The 18,166-nt window shown below is 35.7% G+C and overlaps 1 protein-coding gene across 2 annotated transcripts in view; it reads left to right on the top strand.

Annotated features, from left to right (window-relative positions):
* The first annotated feature begins 5,347 nt into the window (after positions 1 to 5,347).
* The window catches only part of LOC121974913 (chromophore lyase CRL, chloroplastic-like), a 29,343-nt gene continuing 16,524 nt past the window's right edge, over positions 5,348 to 18,166 (top strand). Inside the window, exons 1-4 of one of the 2 annotated variants that reach the window (XM_042526195.1) lie at positions 5,348 to 5,668; positions 5,783 to 5,832; positions 12,444 to 12,504; positions 12,627 to 12,662. In XM_042526195.1, the coding sequence (XP_042382129.1) occupies positions 5,489 to 5,668; positions 5,783 to 5,832; positions 12,444 to 12,504; positions 12,627 to 12,662 (327 nt within the window). In that variant the 5' untranslated portion in view covers positions 5,348 to 5,488. Of the gene's footprint in view, positions 5,680 to 5,782; positions 5,833 to 12,443; positions 12,505 to 12,626; positions 12,663 to 18,166 lie in introns of both variants that reach the window. The other variant, XM_042526196.1, reaches the window with a different exon arrangement.

Here is an 18,166-nt window from a genome sequence, read left to right as displayed (position 1 = left end):
GGGTTGGCCACATCAAAAAGAGGGAAATTGTAAGTACCCTGTGGTAGTTTTGATATGATCAACAAGTCAAGTTAGGTCCTATTGTCTTTTGATGTCTTGTGTCTAAGTGTGCAGGAACTTAGGAGCACAGGAAGTCGAGCGAAAGATGAAAATAGCTAGAAGGATGACACGAGAAAGAGTTGATGGATTCAGTGTGTCTGAAGTACGAGGTACTGCGGAAGAGTACACTGGTGGATGAGAAGGAAGCGCGCGACGTTTCCGAGGGATGAGAAGCTAGAGTGGAAGACTGCTCGAGAAGGCCAGAAAATGGGATTCAGGTGAGCCCTATTACGGATGGTCGAGATCAACCAAGCAAGTGGAGCTGGAGCAGAAGCTCGGACAGAAAGTCAGCTTTGATTTGACTCTGGTTCGAGCGCCTGAGGTCCAGACACCCATACTAGTTTAGTGCCATCCGGGGTGCCTCGATCTCTTTGGCGCTATAGATCAGATATGCAAGGGTCCTAGTGCTCGAAGTGGGTCTAGGCACCTAGAGCGAGGATAAAATTTTATCATGCACTTGTTACGTAGTCGTTTGCATGACAATAAGATTTGCCATGTTAGGAGTGCCCGGAGAGGGTCTGGGCGCTCAGATTGTGCCACTTCAACAAACGATCATTTTCGACCAATGGGTCATAAATAGAGCCCTAGTCTTTTCCTTTTCGAAAAACAGACTCTGTACTATGAATCTCTTTCTATTTTTCATTTCCAAGCTTAATTCCCGTGTATGAGACTTCTCCGCCTCTGACATTTTGTTCGAGAAGGAGATCTTCATAGCGAGCTTATTTGCCTTAGAGTAGAAATCCTCTGATTGTCAACCAAGTAAAATTGTTTGTCTCGTACTTAGTTTAATTCTATTATTTCCTTTTTATTTAAGTGTGTAATTGTGTTAAACTTAATCTTTTGAGAAAGGTATTGTTGTTTTTGTATTGTGCAGAGTAATTCACCCCCCCTCTTGCTGGCCGTAATGGACCAATAGAGTTATCCAAGGCCAATGAGAAAAATATACTAGGGTTTCATATGATTATGGTAAGGATAAGATGTCCAACGTGCACCATTGTTGTTTAGCCATAGTGGAGAAAGTATCTAAGAAGATGGCTAAGGTTAAGAGATATAGGGGGAGCTCAAATAGTCAATTTGGGACCCATGCCCATGGATCTCAAGTGGATATTACTTGGAATTCTAGATGGGTCATGAAATGTGCTAAAGTGGTTTGGAGATGGATTGAGCCTCAAACCTAGGAATTGACACATATGAGATGTGTTTCATACATGGAAATATGAAATTGGGTTCATATTGCATGAAAAATTAATTTTAGATGTATAGATGTCATATAAACTAATACTAGGGATGCACTATGGTTTAGTATGGGCAGATATATCAAGAGGAAGTCAAAACTAGGACTTTAGGTTACGATTTAATTGAATCATTTAAATAGTTTTAGATTTTATATCAATCTTGGGATCTATGATAGATATATTTTTGAATATATTTTTCCTAAGTAGATACGGGTGAAACAGATCTCTCCATAAAATTTGGAGATTTTTATATGTCTATAGAATTTTTGGTGCATTTCTGAATTTGGATTAGAAATGTTATTTAGGTTAAAAATAGGGTGCCAGTTGACTGATATAGATACTAGTCGACTGGTAACAATGTTTATCGAATATAGAACGCTTCTATGAGGCTATTTTGATAAGAGCAGTCGACTGGGGTCTAAGGCAGTCGACTAGTACAAGACTAAAACTATTTTTAGCATTGGATTTGACTGAGACAATTCGTATAGTTGTATGAGATCCTTGGAGAATAAATACACGAGTTTATGGTCAGTTTGGATGATCAAGTTGCAATAATTGAGATATTACTAGAAACTTTTTGATATTATGCAAAGGGGGAGAAGTAAGGTTTAAGTGGAAAACCTTAAATACTTTTGTGGTGAAAAATTCCTAACTCAATGGGGAGCTTAGGTATAGGGGGAGCCTTGTGATAGACTCTTAAATATCCTTATGGTAAAATTTCTAGCTTAATGGGGATCTTAGGTGTAGGGGAGCCTTGTGATAGATTCTAATGCATGTTGCATGTTTCATTAGCATGATTGATCGCTATTATGTTTTCCTTAACTTAAACGTATGCCAAACATTAAAAAGGAGGAGATTGTTGAAAGTCATCTTGAGGTCCAGTGTGACCATGAGTTTTGATGTTTGGGCAAAGAGTTTAAGTTAGGTTTATCTTTATATTTGATATGTGTATTTAAGTTGTGTAGGTTTGCAGGATACATATATGATTTAGCTTGATGACTTAGGGTTTGGTGAAGGATAAAGCATTTGAGGGACCATGGACAAGACAACAAAGACAAGATGAGGGAAGCACACTTCAAGACCTATGCAAAGGATGTCATTGGGACAAGCCGCAAGCTTGAATGCATCCGAGGGATGAGAGCCAGAGGAAGAAAGCTTGAGGCAAGAGGTCAAGGCTATAAAAAAGAGTCAAGTGAATCGTGAGGGTCCGAGTGTGAGAGTAATGTACTTGGGAAGGGAAATCCTAGGTTTAGGGTTTTACCAATTGACTGAGTATGGGATCAATCGATTGGGGTAGGGCACAGAATTCTTCTCTGCTCGACAACTGAAGAGATCAGTCGACTGGTGAAGACACGAATCGACTGATAAAGAGTCGTTGGTAGAATCGTGAGTTCTGCGGAGTACCATTGGCCAACACCAGTCAACTAGTAACGGTAAAATCAGCTTGCTAATTTTTCCAAGCTCTATATAATAGAGCTTGGGGTGGCTAGCCTTAGTTAACGAAACAGGAGTGGAAAACTCCTGTTAGTAGTCTAACTTGAGCTCTGATTGGAGTGCAGTGTATTGATCAAGGTTGTGCGAGATTTACTCCACCGAGAAGGAGTTCATACTAGCCGGAGGTTGCCGGGCTTGATCCACTGAAGGATCATAGGGATTGTCCACCTTATGAATAGTCATGTAGTAGGAGTCCTAATCTCTAAGTCATGTAAATAAATGTGTTAGTGGTTTGCTTGTTCTTTCTTGTCTTTAACTTTTATGTTTATATTTGCTTGTATTTCCGCTGCACTAATGAATACGTAGGAAAGCGAATGATTTGGGGTTAATGTCAATTTAACCCCCCTTTTAGCCGGCTATCGATTCTCAACATGTTGTTGCTGATCTTCTGAAGACCAGTAACATGTTGTTGCTAATGCTCTGAAGATCAATAACACGTTATTGCTGAAGATCATTAATATATTGTAGTAGCTACAAAATCATAACTACTAGAATTACAAGTTATAAATTTGAGAGGTCGTAACTTTTGATTCAAATGAACTACGGGACACATAATATATCAAATTGAAGATTCTGAATAAGTTTCAATTTGATAAATTTTCTATTTTTAGAATGTCGTAGGTTCATCATCTAATTTTGTCCCAAAAGTGGCTAATGAACCTAAAAAACTTGAAATGATATGAAACCAGGACTTATATATTCATCTAATTCTCCTGACTATATCCTTAACCATATATGAAATACATCATATTGAGAGCAATTTTTTTTTTCAAAACTAATAACACAAATTCATTTCTTTAATATGCCATACTCAATATTATTTTATAAACAAAGTCATTTGATAAAATCTTATCAATAATTTCTTTACCAACATATATTAAAATAATAATATTTTTAAATACAAGTATAAAATCATTTTACAATATACCAAATATCAATTTACAAAAGGTAAATTAGTAACTACAATATTTCAACAATAATAATAATCTAATAAAAAATAATTATCATACTATAAAAAATATTAATTTACAACTGTCATACTAGAAAATTACAACAATAAATATAATAGCAACAACAATTTTATAAGTTTTACAATAACACATATTACAACAATAATACATATAAAGAACACAATAATTTAAACAAAATAGCAATTAGCAGTATTCGTCAATAATAGTTATGTATGCAACAATAATAAAAAAATATTACGAATATTCCTTTTCAAGATTTACAGCAAATCGTCATACTTGTGATTATATTACATAGGAAAAGCAAAATTTTCTATTTCATCCAATAAAAAATTAAATTGTCTAGTCTTTTCAAGTATCCTAGATGATTATCTGTAGGAAAATAGCTCAAGTGGTCATCCTTAGTATGCCCTTGTAGATTAAGGATCAAAGATCATATCTAGAAAGAAAGACAATGAAAGTATAAAAAAAACTAGAAATAACTTACTAGAAAAAATCATCATCAATACAAGAAAACTAAAAAAATAGGAAATAAAATGCTAATTCGCATATAAAAATTAATTATTTTCTTGATTATGAATATCATAATAAATAAATTTTTTAAAACTTACCTAAATTTAGGTAAGACAAGTGAAATTTATTATTTTACATGTTAAATTATCGAAACTTTATTACTCATGAATAATTAGTGACATGGACCTAGGTCCATAGTGTAAATTTAGTATGCATACTATTAAGTAAGCTTGATTAAATGTATACATAATCTTATTTTTTCCTCTAAAAAATTTTAATCTTTCATCCATCCTCCTTCATCTCCGTCTCAATGAGTTTCCTCCATCATTGTCCGTCTTGACATTTCATCAAACAACTACAGTTAAAAAATAGAATTGCCCTAAAATATACAAAGTTCATATCTTTAATTTGAAATAAAAAATTTAGTTTGTTATCAGGGATGCATTGACACTCTTGCAACCGAAGCTGCTTTCCGATGAAAAATCGACAAAGTTGGTCTCATCCTCTAAAAGTGCATATTTTCCTCCTCTCATGACTGACTTCTCCGACTCGTTGAGCTCTACTTCTAACAATAAGAAGAAACTTATAAAAAAGATCAAATGTTGAAAAAATACAGCACAACGACGTGAGTATCATGAAAAGAGAGTGAACGGAGTTGGGATGGAATGATGAGGAAAACTCACCCCTGACACATTTTTTACAATCGATAGATTTGGTTATCATAAATTGGTCTGAAGTTCAATCTTGATCTCAAATTTTTATCAATTTACTATGTCTCAGCGAAGGTGAAAGGGTGTAGCCACTGCTAGTAATCTGATAATAGAGAAAACAGTGATGAATGGGGGAGACTCGGAAGATTAAGTTTTTTTTAAAAATAAAATGAAATGAAGAGGAGTATTATGGAAAAGAAAAATGCAAAAAAAGCTATATATTTTGGACAATTTGAAAATGAAGTACGGGGTAACATGTAAAATCAGCCACGCGGCCCAAGTTTCTTTAATGTTTAATTATCCTTTTGTTCGAAAATAATTTGACATCGTCCAAAATTTTAGCGTAGCGTCGGTGGACAAATCCAAACCCTACAGTGGCTCCATTCGCCATCGGAGCTCCTTTCTATCTCCTGCCCAGCTTCGAATTCTCTTCCTGGTTGCGTGGAGGACGGGTGGCGGCGGAAGGAGGATGGTCTCGAGCGCGGAGCCGAGCAGCAGCGGCTCCGGGACGCCTTCCGGCCGCGCTCGCGGGCTGGTCCTCAAGGCGCTGCTTTTGCTGGGCGGTGCCCTTTTACTGAAGCGGATGAGGAAGTCCGCCACCCGATGGGACCACGCCCGCGCCGTTACGAATTCCCTCGTCGGGGAGAAGGTTCCCTCACGGTTTTCCCATCCTTGCCTTTTTTCTTTCCCTTCCTTTGTTTTTTGCATTCGGGTGAATCTGGAAAGCATACAAACTGCTTGATTTGCCTTTTTCTCTGTAAAGTTTTCTCGGGAACAGGCTCGCAGAGATCCTGACGATTACTTCAATATAAGGTGCAGGCAAAATTTCTCTTCCTCTTTTTTTTTCTCCTTCTGTCCTCGATTCTTTTCATTTCTTCAGATTTCTGTTGCAGTAGCTCTTAGGATGAATTTATGCTCACCATTTTATCTGTCTCCTGAATGCAATTTGAATGGGCTCAATAATATCTTCTCCATCAAGTATCATCAAGTTTTAAGAATCCTATCATCCTCAATTTTGAATTCCTATATATATATATTGGCTAACTTATTTGGGCTGGAAGATATTATGAAATTTGAAATTTCAATTCAATGTTTTTGGATGACCTCGTTTATCGGGAATAAGCCAAGAAGCTTATGCGTTACAATTCTAATTGTTAAAATAGTTTGGATTGCCAATCCCTCCTGAAGTGGTCAAATATCGATAAAAGAAAAAAAATAGCAAGATACCCAAAAGGAATGGAATCCGTCTTCCTATTCTTCTGTACTTAAATTTGAGATGATAATTTTTGAGGTTCAATTGCATATACTGATTTCCTTTTTGAGAATTGGCTTGGTTAAGAAATTTTGGTGGAATTAAAATATGTTATGTGTTTCTTTATTCATGAATATCATACATATGTATACATAGTTACTCTAGACTTAATTAAATCCCTACGATCAATTCCTACAATCAAGATAAATCATATCACTATATTTTCTTTTTCTATTTATATAATTTGTAACACTTCCACTAAAGCTGGGGCATAGACATTGATCATGCCTAGCTTGTTACAAAGATAATTGACTTGAGAGTCCCATTTATAGTTTTTGTGAAAATATCTCCCAACTCTTATCTTGTCTTCACATACCTATCAAGATTAATCCTTGCTGATTTTTTTCATGGACAAAATAACAATCAATTTTAATATGTTTAGTTCACTCATAAAATACGGGATTAGAAGCAATATGTAGAGCCGCGTGGTTATCATACCACAATTTGGTTGGTACTAAAGTTTTAAGACCTACTTTAGTTCAAAAGCTGATATATCCAAATTATTTTGCCATACCTTTATATTTGAGTTTGCACTTGAACGCGAGACAACATTCTACTTCTTACTTTTCCATGAAACTAGATTCTCTGGACAAAGACACAATCACCACATGTGGATCTTCGATCATCTTTGGATCTTCCCCAATTAACATCTGAAAACAGTCAACCTTAATATGACCATATTTGCTATATAAGTTACCTCATCCAAATGCTCCTTTCAAATAGAAAAAATTTGTTCTACAGCTGCCTAATGATTAACTATTCCTTTCTTACTTCATGTTACCTCAACTTCTGAGAAGTATTTTAAAATCCCTAACCAAATGCTTTGTATGAAATTGATTGTGAAGAAAGGATTTAAGAGACAACATTTTGCAATATTATTCCTAATGACAATATCATCCACATAAATGACCAATAAGATGATGCCCACTGCAGACTTTTGTAGAACACAGCAGACTTACATTTCTCAATCACTTGACTAAATTTGACAAATCAGGCATGAAGACTTTGTAGTAAACCATATAAGGATTTATGAAAATGATAGACTTTTCCAAACTCCTCCTAGCAACAAATCTTGGCGGTTGCTCCATATAGACTTCCTCTTGAAGATCACCATGGAAAAAAATATTTTTAATATCTAATTGATGTAAGGGCCAATTATGAGGGGTCACTATGGAAATAAATAATCGGATGGAATGAAATTTAGTGACAGGATAAAATGTATTGGAATAATCCACTCCATAATTTTTGGCATAGTCTTTTGCAACAAGGCGGACTTTTAGTCAAGCAATAGACCCATCACGATCAACTTTAATTGCAAACACTCATTTGCATCCAATTGCCTTCTTTTGTGTAGGTAATTTGACTAGGGTCCAAGAGCCATTATCATCCAGAGCATTCAATTCTTTGATCATAGCATTATGCCAACCTAGATGAAATCGAGTTCAAGAGATGCAATAAAGGATCAAGAAGATGTTGATAAGTGATTATAAGATATAAAAGAAGACACTGGATAAGTGCATTGATGCATAGCTTTGTGAAGAGTAATTGATAGATCATTGACAAAGAAGCTAGTGTAGGAAATGGGTTAGGAGGTATATGTTGCCGAGAATAAACTTGTTGTATGGGAAGCTTAACAAGAATAAATTTAGTAGGATAAAAAATAGAGAATGTAACAATATAAAATAATAAATCATCATCCTTCCCCTATCTAGGGCGATTGGTAGAGGGAAATAAAGGTGTGGTTTCAAGAAAAGTAACATTAGTGGACACCAAATACTTGCTAACATTAGGATAGTATCATCTATATCCTTTTTGAACCTGATAATACCCAAGAAAAACACATTTTAGAGATTTTGGATCAAGTTTTGTGATCTGAGGATGAATATCCTGAACATAGCAAGTACAACCAAATGTCCTAGGTTCCATCGGAAACAATAACTTATTTGGACAGAGAATGTGATAAGGAGTCTTACAATGAAGAACAAACAATGACGTATGATTAATTAGAAAGCAAGTTGTGGAAACTACATCAACCCCATACTGCATTTGAATTAATAAAGCTCTTGCAATTTCAAGAAGTCTATTCTTTCTTTTAACGACCTCATTTTGAGATAGTGTGTCTAGGTTTGATAGAGAATGCCATGTTGAGTCATGGAAGTTTGAAAAGATTCAGATAAATATTCCGTAGCATTATTACTTTGTAATATTTGTACAAGAACATTAAATAAGTTTTATTGTCAACAAAAAAGGAAGAGAAATGAAAGAATAACTCAAAATGATTTTTTTCATCAAATATAACCCTGTCATATGAGAATATTTATCAACAGAAATAACAAAATATTTAAACTTAGTTTAAGACATAATTGGACAAGACTTCCAAACATATGAACGAACTAATTTGAGAGGAGCACAAGCTCATTTATTGACTCTTGGACTTGAATTAAGATGATAGTGTTTAGTGTGTTGTAAATGGCGGTAGGTCGTTGAATTTTTTTACTATTTTTATACATGATTAAATAATATATTAACTAAAAGATAAAAAATTAAATAAAAGATAAATTTTTTAAAAAAAAATAGTATAAAATATATTAACTAAAAATAAAAAAAGTTAATCTAAATGTTTTTTTAAAAAATAAATATTAATAATATTTTAAATATAAATATTAAATTAATAAGATGATTTTAAATTATCCCAATCATGATTAAAATTATTAATCCAAAGTTTCGATTAAATCCTAAGATAAAAAAACCTATTGTATTCAGCGATCGACTTCAGTGTTTTGGCGTCAGACGTGTCACCGGATGCAACGCCTATGGATGCGTCACCTAAGCCCAATGACGAGTCTCGATCCGTCGTCTGGTCTGGCGACGAGTTCGGACCTATCGTGCGTGCCTGAACGCGTTGCCTGAGCCTGACGACGTGTTCGGACGTGTCGCTTGAGGCCGCCCCAACCGCCATTTAGAACACTGGTATTTAGTAAACTGACACAATTCAATCTAATGAGGATAGACTATAAAATTGAGGACAAGACGACTGCGGTAAGTTTAAGATTAAATGTGATGGAATTGAAGGGGTTGAAGTAATTGTGTCAGGCCCAAAAGCCATAAGAGGTTGACCCTAAAGTAATAGAAGTAGAAGTAAAAGCATGCGACTGAAAAGTAGAGAATAAATTAGAATTACTAGTCATATGATTTGTGACATAAGAATTCATGACTCATTTTTTTTAGTTTGAGGAAACAAGACATGTATTTGGTTTAGTTGACTCAACAATGACACTAACTAGTGTTGATGAAGATTTTAATGATTCTTAGCACTGAGAGAATTTGACATATTTATCAATAGAGATCATGATAGATTGCTTAGGAGTATTATTAATAGATGCAATGTGTGTCAACTGTGTTGTCTTATTCTGCAAATTCCTTCATATGTCCTGGCTTATGACAATAGTGACAAACAATTCCTCTTAATTCCTATCCTCGAGTACCAGGATTCCTAAGGGCACTATTTGGTTGAACATGTGTAGAGTGGAAATCTCAGAACTAGAGAGAATATGAGATTTAGTAGTCTTAAACTCAGAAGGAAGGCCAACTAAAAAACTCATTACAACCATCTCTCCCACTGAGCTTGTTGCATTTCACATTATGACTGAATGGTAATAACATGTTAAATTCTTCATAAGTTTTTAAAAATCCATGAAATAGGTTATAAGGGACCTATCTTGTTTTTTTGCACGATACAAGGCTTTGCACACCTCATAAATATGGGAAATATTCTCCTCTCCAGTTTATAAGAAATCTAGATATTCTGTTAGCTCTTTAACAAATTTACAGTGACTGATTAGACCAATCACGTCACTGTCAATGGAGTTTCCTATTTGTAAAAATATCTGGTCATCCTCTTTCAACCATATTTGTTTTGACTCATCTGTAGGTGGATCTTTAGTCATATGATTATCCATATCAAGGTTCTAAAATTCGCTAAGTGCTAGTCGGGTGCAGTCTAGCGCCTAGCGCCTAGGCCGCTTAGGCGGGGGGACTAGGTGCTACTAGGTGGATTTCACGATATCAACATAAATTCATAATAAATCACATTCTATAACTCTAACACAATAACATCAAATTTAAAATGAGAATAAAATTACACTACTAATAAAATATCACAAATTTATTCTACTTCTCCATAATTTTCAATAACTTGTTCTTCATCAGATACAAACTCAATATTATTATTGTGATGCTCTTCTTCTTCGGATGCAAAATCATCCTAGCGAAATTCTCTCACTCTAGAGCTTCTTCGGGGTTGTTTGATAAAATGACATTTCTAAAGGATAATACTTTGGTCAACCTTCAAGTCAATCGCATCCAAGTCGCTAGGAAAGATCAGACAACAAATTTTTCTTCAAATTGATTTTTTCGGCCTTTTAACTCTCTGATTTCTCATAAATGTCGGCTTCCTCATTCACTCTAATTTCTCCGGCTCTGGTTACTCAGTACAATGAAGATGAAGTTTGGTACTAACTGCTAGGGCAAGCAAGCAAATCGATTTCCTTGTTGGACTAAAATTTAGGGCTTATAAAAAAAAGTTACATTTTAGTTTTTTTTTAATTGGGCTTTAAATTTAAAACCTCAAACTAAAAAAAATCATGAAAATCGACAATTCGATCAATTAGTCAGCGCCTAGGGCCGCTTAATCCCTCATAGGCGCCAAGGCCGTCTAGGCTGGTTGACTAGCATGTTTTCGGTGCGGTCGGTTGGCGCCTAACACGGTAACACCTAAGCGGCACTTAGGCGGCCGCCTAGGTCGATTTTTAGAACATTGATCCATATCAATGCTATGTGAATAAAGGCAAATTGTCTTACTCCAGTTAAGATAATTAGAGCCATTTAGTTTATGTTCCATGATTTTTTAAAACACAAAGGCAACATCAGATACAAATGCATGCTTCTTAGTCATATCACCAAAGAGCAGCAAAAAAAAAAAAAAACAAGAAAACAGTGAACTAAAGTTGAAATACCAAAGAAACTCTATACCTATTGCACAAAAAAAGTCCCATACTTGATTAGGTGCTGGTATGCAGATATGTTGTATGGAGCAGGATTAATAGAATAGTGGCTCAGATATTCTGATGACGGGAATCTGTGCGATGACAACTGTCCCTCCTGGGCAAGTGGTGACTAATAGTAAAGAAGAGCTGTATTGATCCATAATGGAAGAGGAGGCTAGGGCTTGGGATGACAGCTAGGGTTTGGATGACGGCTAGAGTTTGGAGACATGACTAGGGTCTGCTAAGAAATTTTGGAAGAATTAAAATAGGTTTTATATATATATATATATATTCAAATTCCTACAATCAAGATATATCCTTATATTTTCTTTTTCTATTTATATAATCTGTCACAGACTCCAAACAAGTGAATGGGAATTAGAATTAGCAAGCTACGTTTTGCCTTATGGGAAAACATTATTATAATTTTGAGAATTATGCTTAGAGCTATAAATGAGATGAGCCAAGCTTGGTTGTGTTGACTTGTATTTTCGAAAAAAAAAATGAGCTCAAGACAAATTCAGTATCACCTGAGCTTAGTATTTTGTGCACGACATTGTATATCAAAAATCTTACCAGGCTCAAATTGTGCTTGAGCCTTTACTGAGCTCAATAAGAGACTAGAATTTCTTTGTAAGTTATTTCAAACTTTATCAAACAAATGAAATTTATATTATTTATTTTTTAAAAATATTTTGGAATTGGGAAGTTTGTCAAGTATCTAAAAAAAAAAAAATCATTGAGTCATAAATACAAACATTTATTTTGTTCTTTATATGTTTGAAAAAAATATCAAACTCAGATCATCAATGAACCTTAGATAAGTTTGTAAATAAGTATGTTTATGAAGCTCACAAGTTTTGTTCATGGACATTAACAAGCATAACTCTCTAATATTTAAACCTGATTTTTTTAGTGTTGTCTAGCTTAAAGATATGTTCAAGTTTTTATTTATTTTATATTTCTTCAAATTGAACAAGCTTAAATGTGAACTTATTGAGCTTGTTCACAAACATTATATTAATTTATGTCCCTAACAATGTCAAGTCTTCTTTACTCTAAAACAGAATGGTTACATGTCCAGCGACAGAGATGGTAGATTCATCAAGGGTTTTGTACTTTGAGCAGGTCAGTTTAATTTTCTTCCATGTTCTACAACCTATTTTCCTTATGTTTTTTTATTCTCTTTTTCCATGTCATTTATTTTTCAAACTCAAATTAGTGTTTTTCCCTTAAATTTCTTTTCACAGGCATTTTGGAGGACTCCTCAGAAACCTTTTCGACAAGTATGACGACTGGTTCTTAAAAATCATATACTATGTTCTTAAGTGCCTAATTTATAACTAGTTTATGGACATCTCTGCTTTGTTGGTTAAATAATTGTTGGACTTTGATTTGATTACGCATCTTCTTGTCAATTGCCATTTGGAAAAGGTATTAATTTGAAGTGGTGAGAATAACCACATCTGGCATTAAGATTCCACCTGGGCTTAGTTGTTGAATAGTAATTTCCCATGCAAGTAAAATAATTTAGTTGATATTGCTCATGACCTAACTGAAAAAAAACTAATTTGAACGTATAATTTTTCCAACATAATCCTAGATTCTAAGTTGTAGAAAAATCAAAGGTTGAAGTCTAGAAGTAACGTGACATTTCATCAAATATAAACATTTTGAAAGAGATTGCATTTGCTATTTAAACATATGGATTGAAATAAATCCAAATTGAAGACAAAAAGTGTATGAGTACAGCTTGTATTTGTTTGCATAGAGAAATATGTAAGAGAACTTCTACAGGAAAAGTGAAAACTAAATCTTTGTTTGGAAACATGCTATCTAGGAATACAAACTTCAATAAATGAATGCAGAGTGTGTAGTCAACCGTTTGATTCTCATTCTGTTCGGAAGAATGGAAATCTAAGTTATTCCTTGAATATGTGGTTATCATGTTTTTCAGAAAGATCCTACTTATCCACAAATGTAAATAATTACAACAAGTATTTGAAGTGGTTTTATTCATGCAAGACAACTTTTTACATTAGCATGAGGCACTAATAAGATAAAATAAGGGAAAGAAAAGGGTGGTAAGTGTAGGATTGAAAGAAGGCTAATTTTTTTTTTTTTTTTTTGTGGGGGTTGAATAGCCTTAAAGAAAAACTTAGATAAAAAGATAAGTTATTTAGCAAAATTAAACAATAGACTATAAGGAAAATGCACAAAAGTAGAAAAGGCAATGCTAGCTTGGTTTTTTATGTGGTTTGACAACCCTTTCGCTCCTACTTCATGGTATATAACCTTTCGGCAAGCCACTCCAAGAATTCCACTAACTTTCTCCTTCTCCAACACCTTCCGGAGGTGAAGAAACCTTTTACAAGTCTTTTTTACAAAAGAGCAAAATATTGAATGGAAGGGAGGGCTCGAGAGTAGAGATTATGGTAGAGTAGATTTGCTATATAAATTGAATTATTTTGTAGCTAACATATCCTATATTTATAGGCCTCTCCCAAGCTTCCAAGAAATCTCTATAAACATCTATTTTGTTCAGCATTAATTGACTAACCTCAATGTTGATTAATGTTGAACAATATACATAAAGGAAAATGCACAAAAGTAGAAAAGGAAAGGCAATGCTAGCTTGGTTTTTTACATGGTTCGGCAACCCTTACGCTCCTACTCCATGGTCTATATGTTATATTTGAGAGTGTGCTAAGATAATCGCTTTAGATATTGTATCATTTAATTGATAAATAAATTTATTATTTGGGTGTACATTCTCTATGTATATGATTGGATCTTAAACTCAACTAATGAAGTCCACAATATAATATATAACATAAGAGAAATTGTGAGTATTTCATCATGTGTAATTATACACGTATTGAAATATTCTCTAATCAATGAATTGATGAGTGATATCGAGAAATCACAAGTGCATGATTCTATCGTCGGGTAATAAAATATTGATTATCGTTAACTAAGCACTAGTTGATTTCGCACATGAGCTATCTAGACAATCGAAAGTTGGTTCATGAGCGCTTGAGAAAGAGAGATTGAGAGAAGAGAGAGCAGAGAGAGAGTGTGAGCGCAAGTGAGCCAGGGTGAGGTTGAGTTTGGGGGTGAAAGATTTTAGGTTTTTGGTTTCATTATGATGCTAGTTAATGACCCTATGCATTGTTCGTCTACCAACTCCATGCTTACGTTCTTGTAGGGCTTCTAACTAAAGGCCGGTACAACCCCACGAAGATCGCGCCAGAGAGTTTATTCCAAATTCCAACGCATTAGTAAATAAGTAACTCTAGAAAGTCTAGTTAAAGGGTTACCCTAAGGCCCCCGGTCATATAATCGCTAGAGTTATCTAATGTATTTCCTAACAGTAGATTAATGATATTTAGTAGAAGAGGTAATCTAGAAAGTTTGGTTCAAGGGTCGCCCTTTGTCACTAAGGCCCCGGTCATACAATCACTAGATTACGCAAATCACTTCCTAACATTAATATTAATATGGGGAAATTTCTCAAACTCTAATTAGTTTCCCTGGTAGGGAATTACCCTCCGTTTCAAAGGGATATTGTTTCAGGGGTAATTTTCGACCTTCAAAAATCTCCTGCGTGGCAGTCAAATCCCGCACTTGACTCTTAGCCTACCAACGAATGCACCACAAAGGCACAAAGAAATTCCAAGGCAAAGCCACAAGAAAGTCACAACAAGCAACACCAAAGATTACAGGAAAACTCCCAACCTTTATTAGCCTCAATAAAGGAATACAAGTGGAACAATATAGAATCACTTACAAATCGCTCCTGATCTGCCCACACAAATCCCTACAATTCTTCACAATCTGCCTTCATAAATTCCACCCTTTGCACTATGCACTCGTGCACTCTTGGCACCCTCTTGTCAATGACCCACCTTGCCTATTTATCATGCATAGGCGGCGGTTACAAAGGAGGTTACATGGTGGTTGCACCAACCACTTGTGCCACATGGATAAAACTAACTCAACTTCCAAAATTATCTTGTCCACATGTCTTGGCTGTATTGACACCATGCCAAGTGGTAGCCTGCACCCCTTGTGCTTTGCTCCATCATCATGCATGACTTGGGCTTGGACAACCCCCCGCCGTTGCTCCATTGCTTGACATATTTTGCATGCCAGGCTCGATGGATTGCCAAGTCCGCCTCCTGCATAGACTTAGGCTTGGACATCCTCGTGTTGTCGCTCCGCTCGCTGTTTGGCATGTCTTGCGCACATGTCATGCCCGCTTCTTTGCCGAGTCTTTGCCTTTTGCAAGACTTGGGCTTGGACAGCCCCGCGCCGCCCAAATGCTTCGCTGCTTCGCATGTCACGCACCCCACTCACATTCTTAATAGGCTGGATCAAAGGAGCAACGAGCCAATCCTCGTGTCCAGCCGTGCCACTAAGTTAGGGGGCTAACAGATACCGTAGAGAGTAAGGATACCCTCTGTTTCGTTCATACAATCGAAAGTACCTCCTCTACACGGGGAACAAAACTCTACATCTACACGAGTTGACCTCACACATATTTCATCAAACACATACAAGACAACACGTAGAACATGTCAATAAATCTATCATAGCACAAGAAAATATCCAAATACATAGTTCATACATCACATCATAACTACTTCCTACTCCTAGAATTAGGAGATCTACTCCACTGCGAAGGATTTACAACCCAAAGATATAATATAAAACATTCTTACAAAAATCAAACATGAGTTAAAGAAGAAGAAATGCTTATCTAGGGGATTGTCGGTGTCTTGGGATGTTTCCTTGCTCCAGAGGTGGACGGATCAGGTGGTTTGGCAAAGATCTAGGATTGCCCCAAAAGGGGAGAACCCTTCTCTAAGGAGAGGGATGAAGCTTCCAGCCGAAGATCCCTTTCTAAGTGTGGAGAGCTCCTTTATATAGGCTGGAAAACGGTTGTTCGCTCAAATCTCGTGGCCACGGTTCGTGCCACAGGCTACAACCACCCATGTCGTGGCGGCCGAGCCTGCCATGGCCTGTGGCGTTGGCCACGGACAAGGCACAACAGCCGAAGCTACCACGGGCATGTCGTGGCAGGAAGACAAAGCCTGCCACGGGCTGTGGCGCTGGCTATGATCGTCCGTGGCCGAGTAGGACATCTTTGCCTTATTCTTTTTGCTCTTCGTTTCGTTCAAATCTTTGCTCCTATCATCCAAAATAAACGAGAGCAGCAGGAGTAATAAAACATGAAAATGAAGCATATAATCAAGTTATCTCAAATCATTCATGCAAAAGTGGGTCGAATGTAGTGCGAAAATACGATAAAAACCCTATATACTTCACACTTATCAATGAGATTGGAAATCATCGATTTTGTAAGACTAGTATATGTTATGTTCCTTGGTTTATCCAAGAAGTCGGTCCTCACTAACTTAGAAACTTTGAGATGTTGAGAGTTAACATATGGATGTTGGTTAAGGGTAACTAGTTCGTTGGATGTGACCTACTATGAGACTTCATATGGTTCCTTACATGTCCATGAAGATCTCATTGCAGCTCGAGTGCAACTTTCCTTAGACTTGAGGTATTCAAGTCATCTTGGTAATAGAGATTTATACTTTGACATCTTGGCAATCATTTCCTAGGAGGCGCAACTATGTAAGTCTGGGATGATTAAGTAGAAGTTAATATGTTCGAAGGCGTTTAAATAACCCATAAAGGATTCACATTCCTTTTATAAGGAGACATATACCCTATGATATCTTCTTAGGATTATTACTCGTAAGTCTTATTGGACAAAACATGTCAAGAGGATGATCTTCTTCGACACATGCTTGAGTAATTTGAATCCACGGGACAAAGAACTATTACTTGGGCTAAGTGTGACGTAGTCAGCCTAGTGGGGACTAACACTTGGACCATGTCCTGAACCGAGTGGGTATAAAATGAGTGAAAGGAACCAATACACTAATAATTGTAACTGCTGATGATGCCATGATTTATGCCATGTAGATAGTTTCTTTGCATGTAATTGATGAGACCAAAATAAAAAAAATCTCTTGTGAAAATATTAAAGCTTACACCTTCCATTAATATAGTAAGAACTAGAGTTTAATTCTATGTTTGGGCCGTTGGACTCTCTCCAAGCCTAACTTGAAATTAGACATGTTCAGACCATTGAGATATGATCTTCTGATTAATGAGTGAGCTTTAACTTGAAGTATTAATTTGTTGTACTCACTTCAAGGTTAATGTAGAAAGAGGTGATGTTGGGTGATATGCATATGATGCATATGTGTTAGTTAACAATCCGATGTTTATGCAAATATCAATGATTGATAGCATAATGCGATAGTTATGTATATGTGATATATAATTGGTATATTTGATACTTACCACTAGAACTAATAATCACTTGTTGCACTCACTCCAAGGTTATTTTTATCTATAGTGGATATCAACCCACATAAAGAAAACCTACTATTTTTCGAATTCAAAGTAAGGACTTTGAATTTGATAAGCAAGTGGGACCCCTTTTATGCATGTGAATTGTTTCCATTACATAATTAATTCATCTCTCTTATGTACTCAATTTTGTATTTTAAAATTAATAGAATAAGCATGTATTCTTTGAATTTACGGTTGATTTTGGAACAAATAAACTGACAATGCTGAACTTCTTAGATTAGTTTCGAAACTTGAGAATTGTTCTCAAGGTTGAGAAGAAGGCTAAGGAAGAATAACCAGCTCCAAAGAGCCCATGGTATCACTGTGATAAAATGGGACATTAGATAAGAAACTG

The sequence above is a fragment of the Zingiber officinale genome, chromosome 4B (genome assembly GCF_018446385.1).
Source record: "Zingiber officinale cultivar Zhangliang chromosome 4B, Zo_v1.1, whole genome shotgun sequence".
Taxonomy (NCBI): domain Eukaryota; kingdom Viridiplantae; phylum Streptophyta; class Magnoliopsida; order Zingiberales; family Zingiberaceae; genus Zingiber; species Zingiber officinale.
The sequence above is the reverse complement of the archived record's forward strand: the minus strand, read 5'-3'. Positions and strand labels throughout refer to the sequence as shown.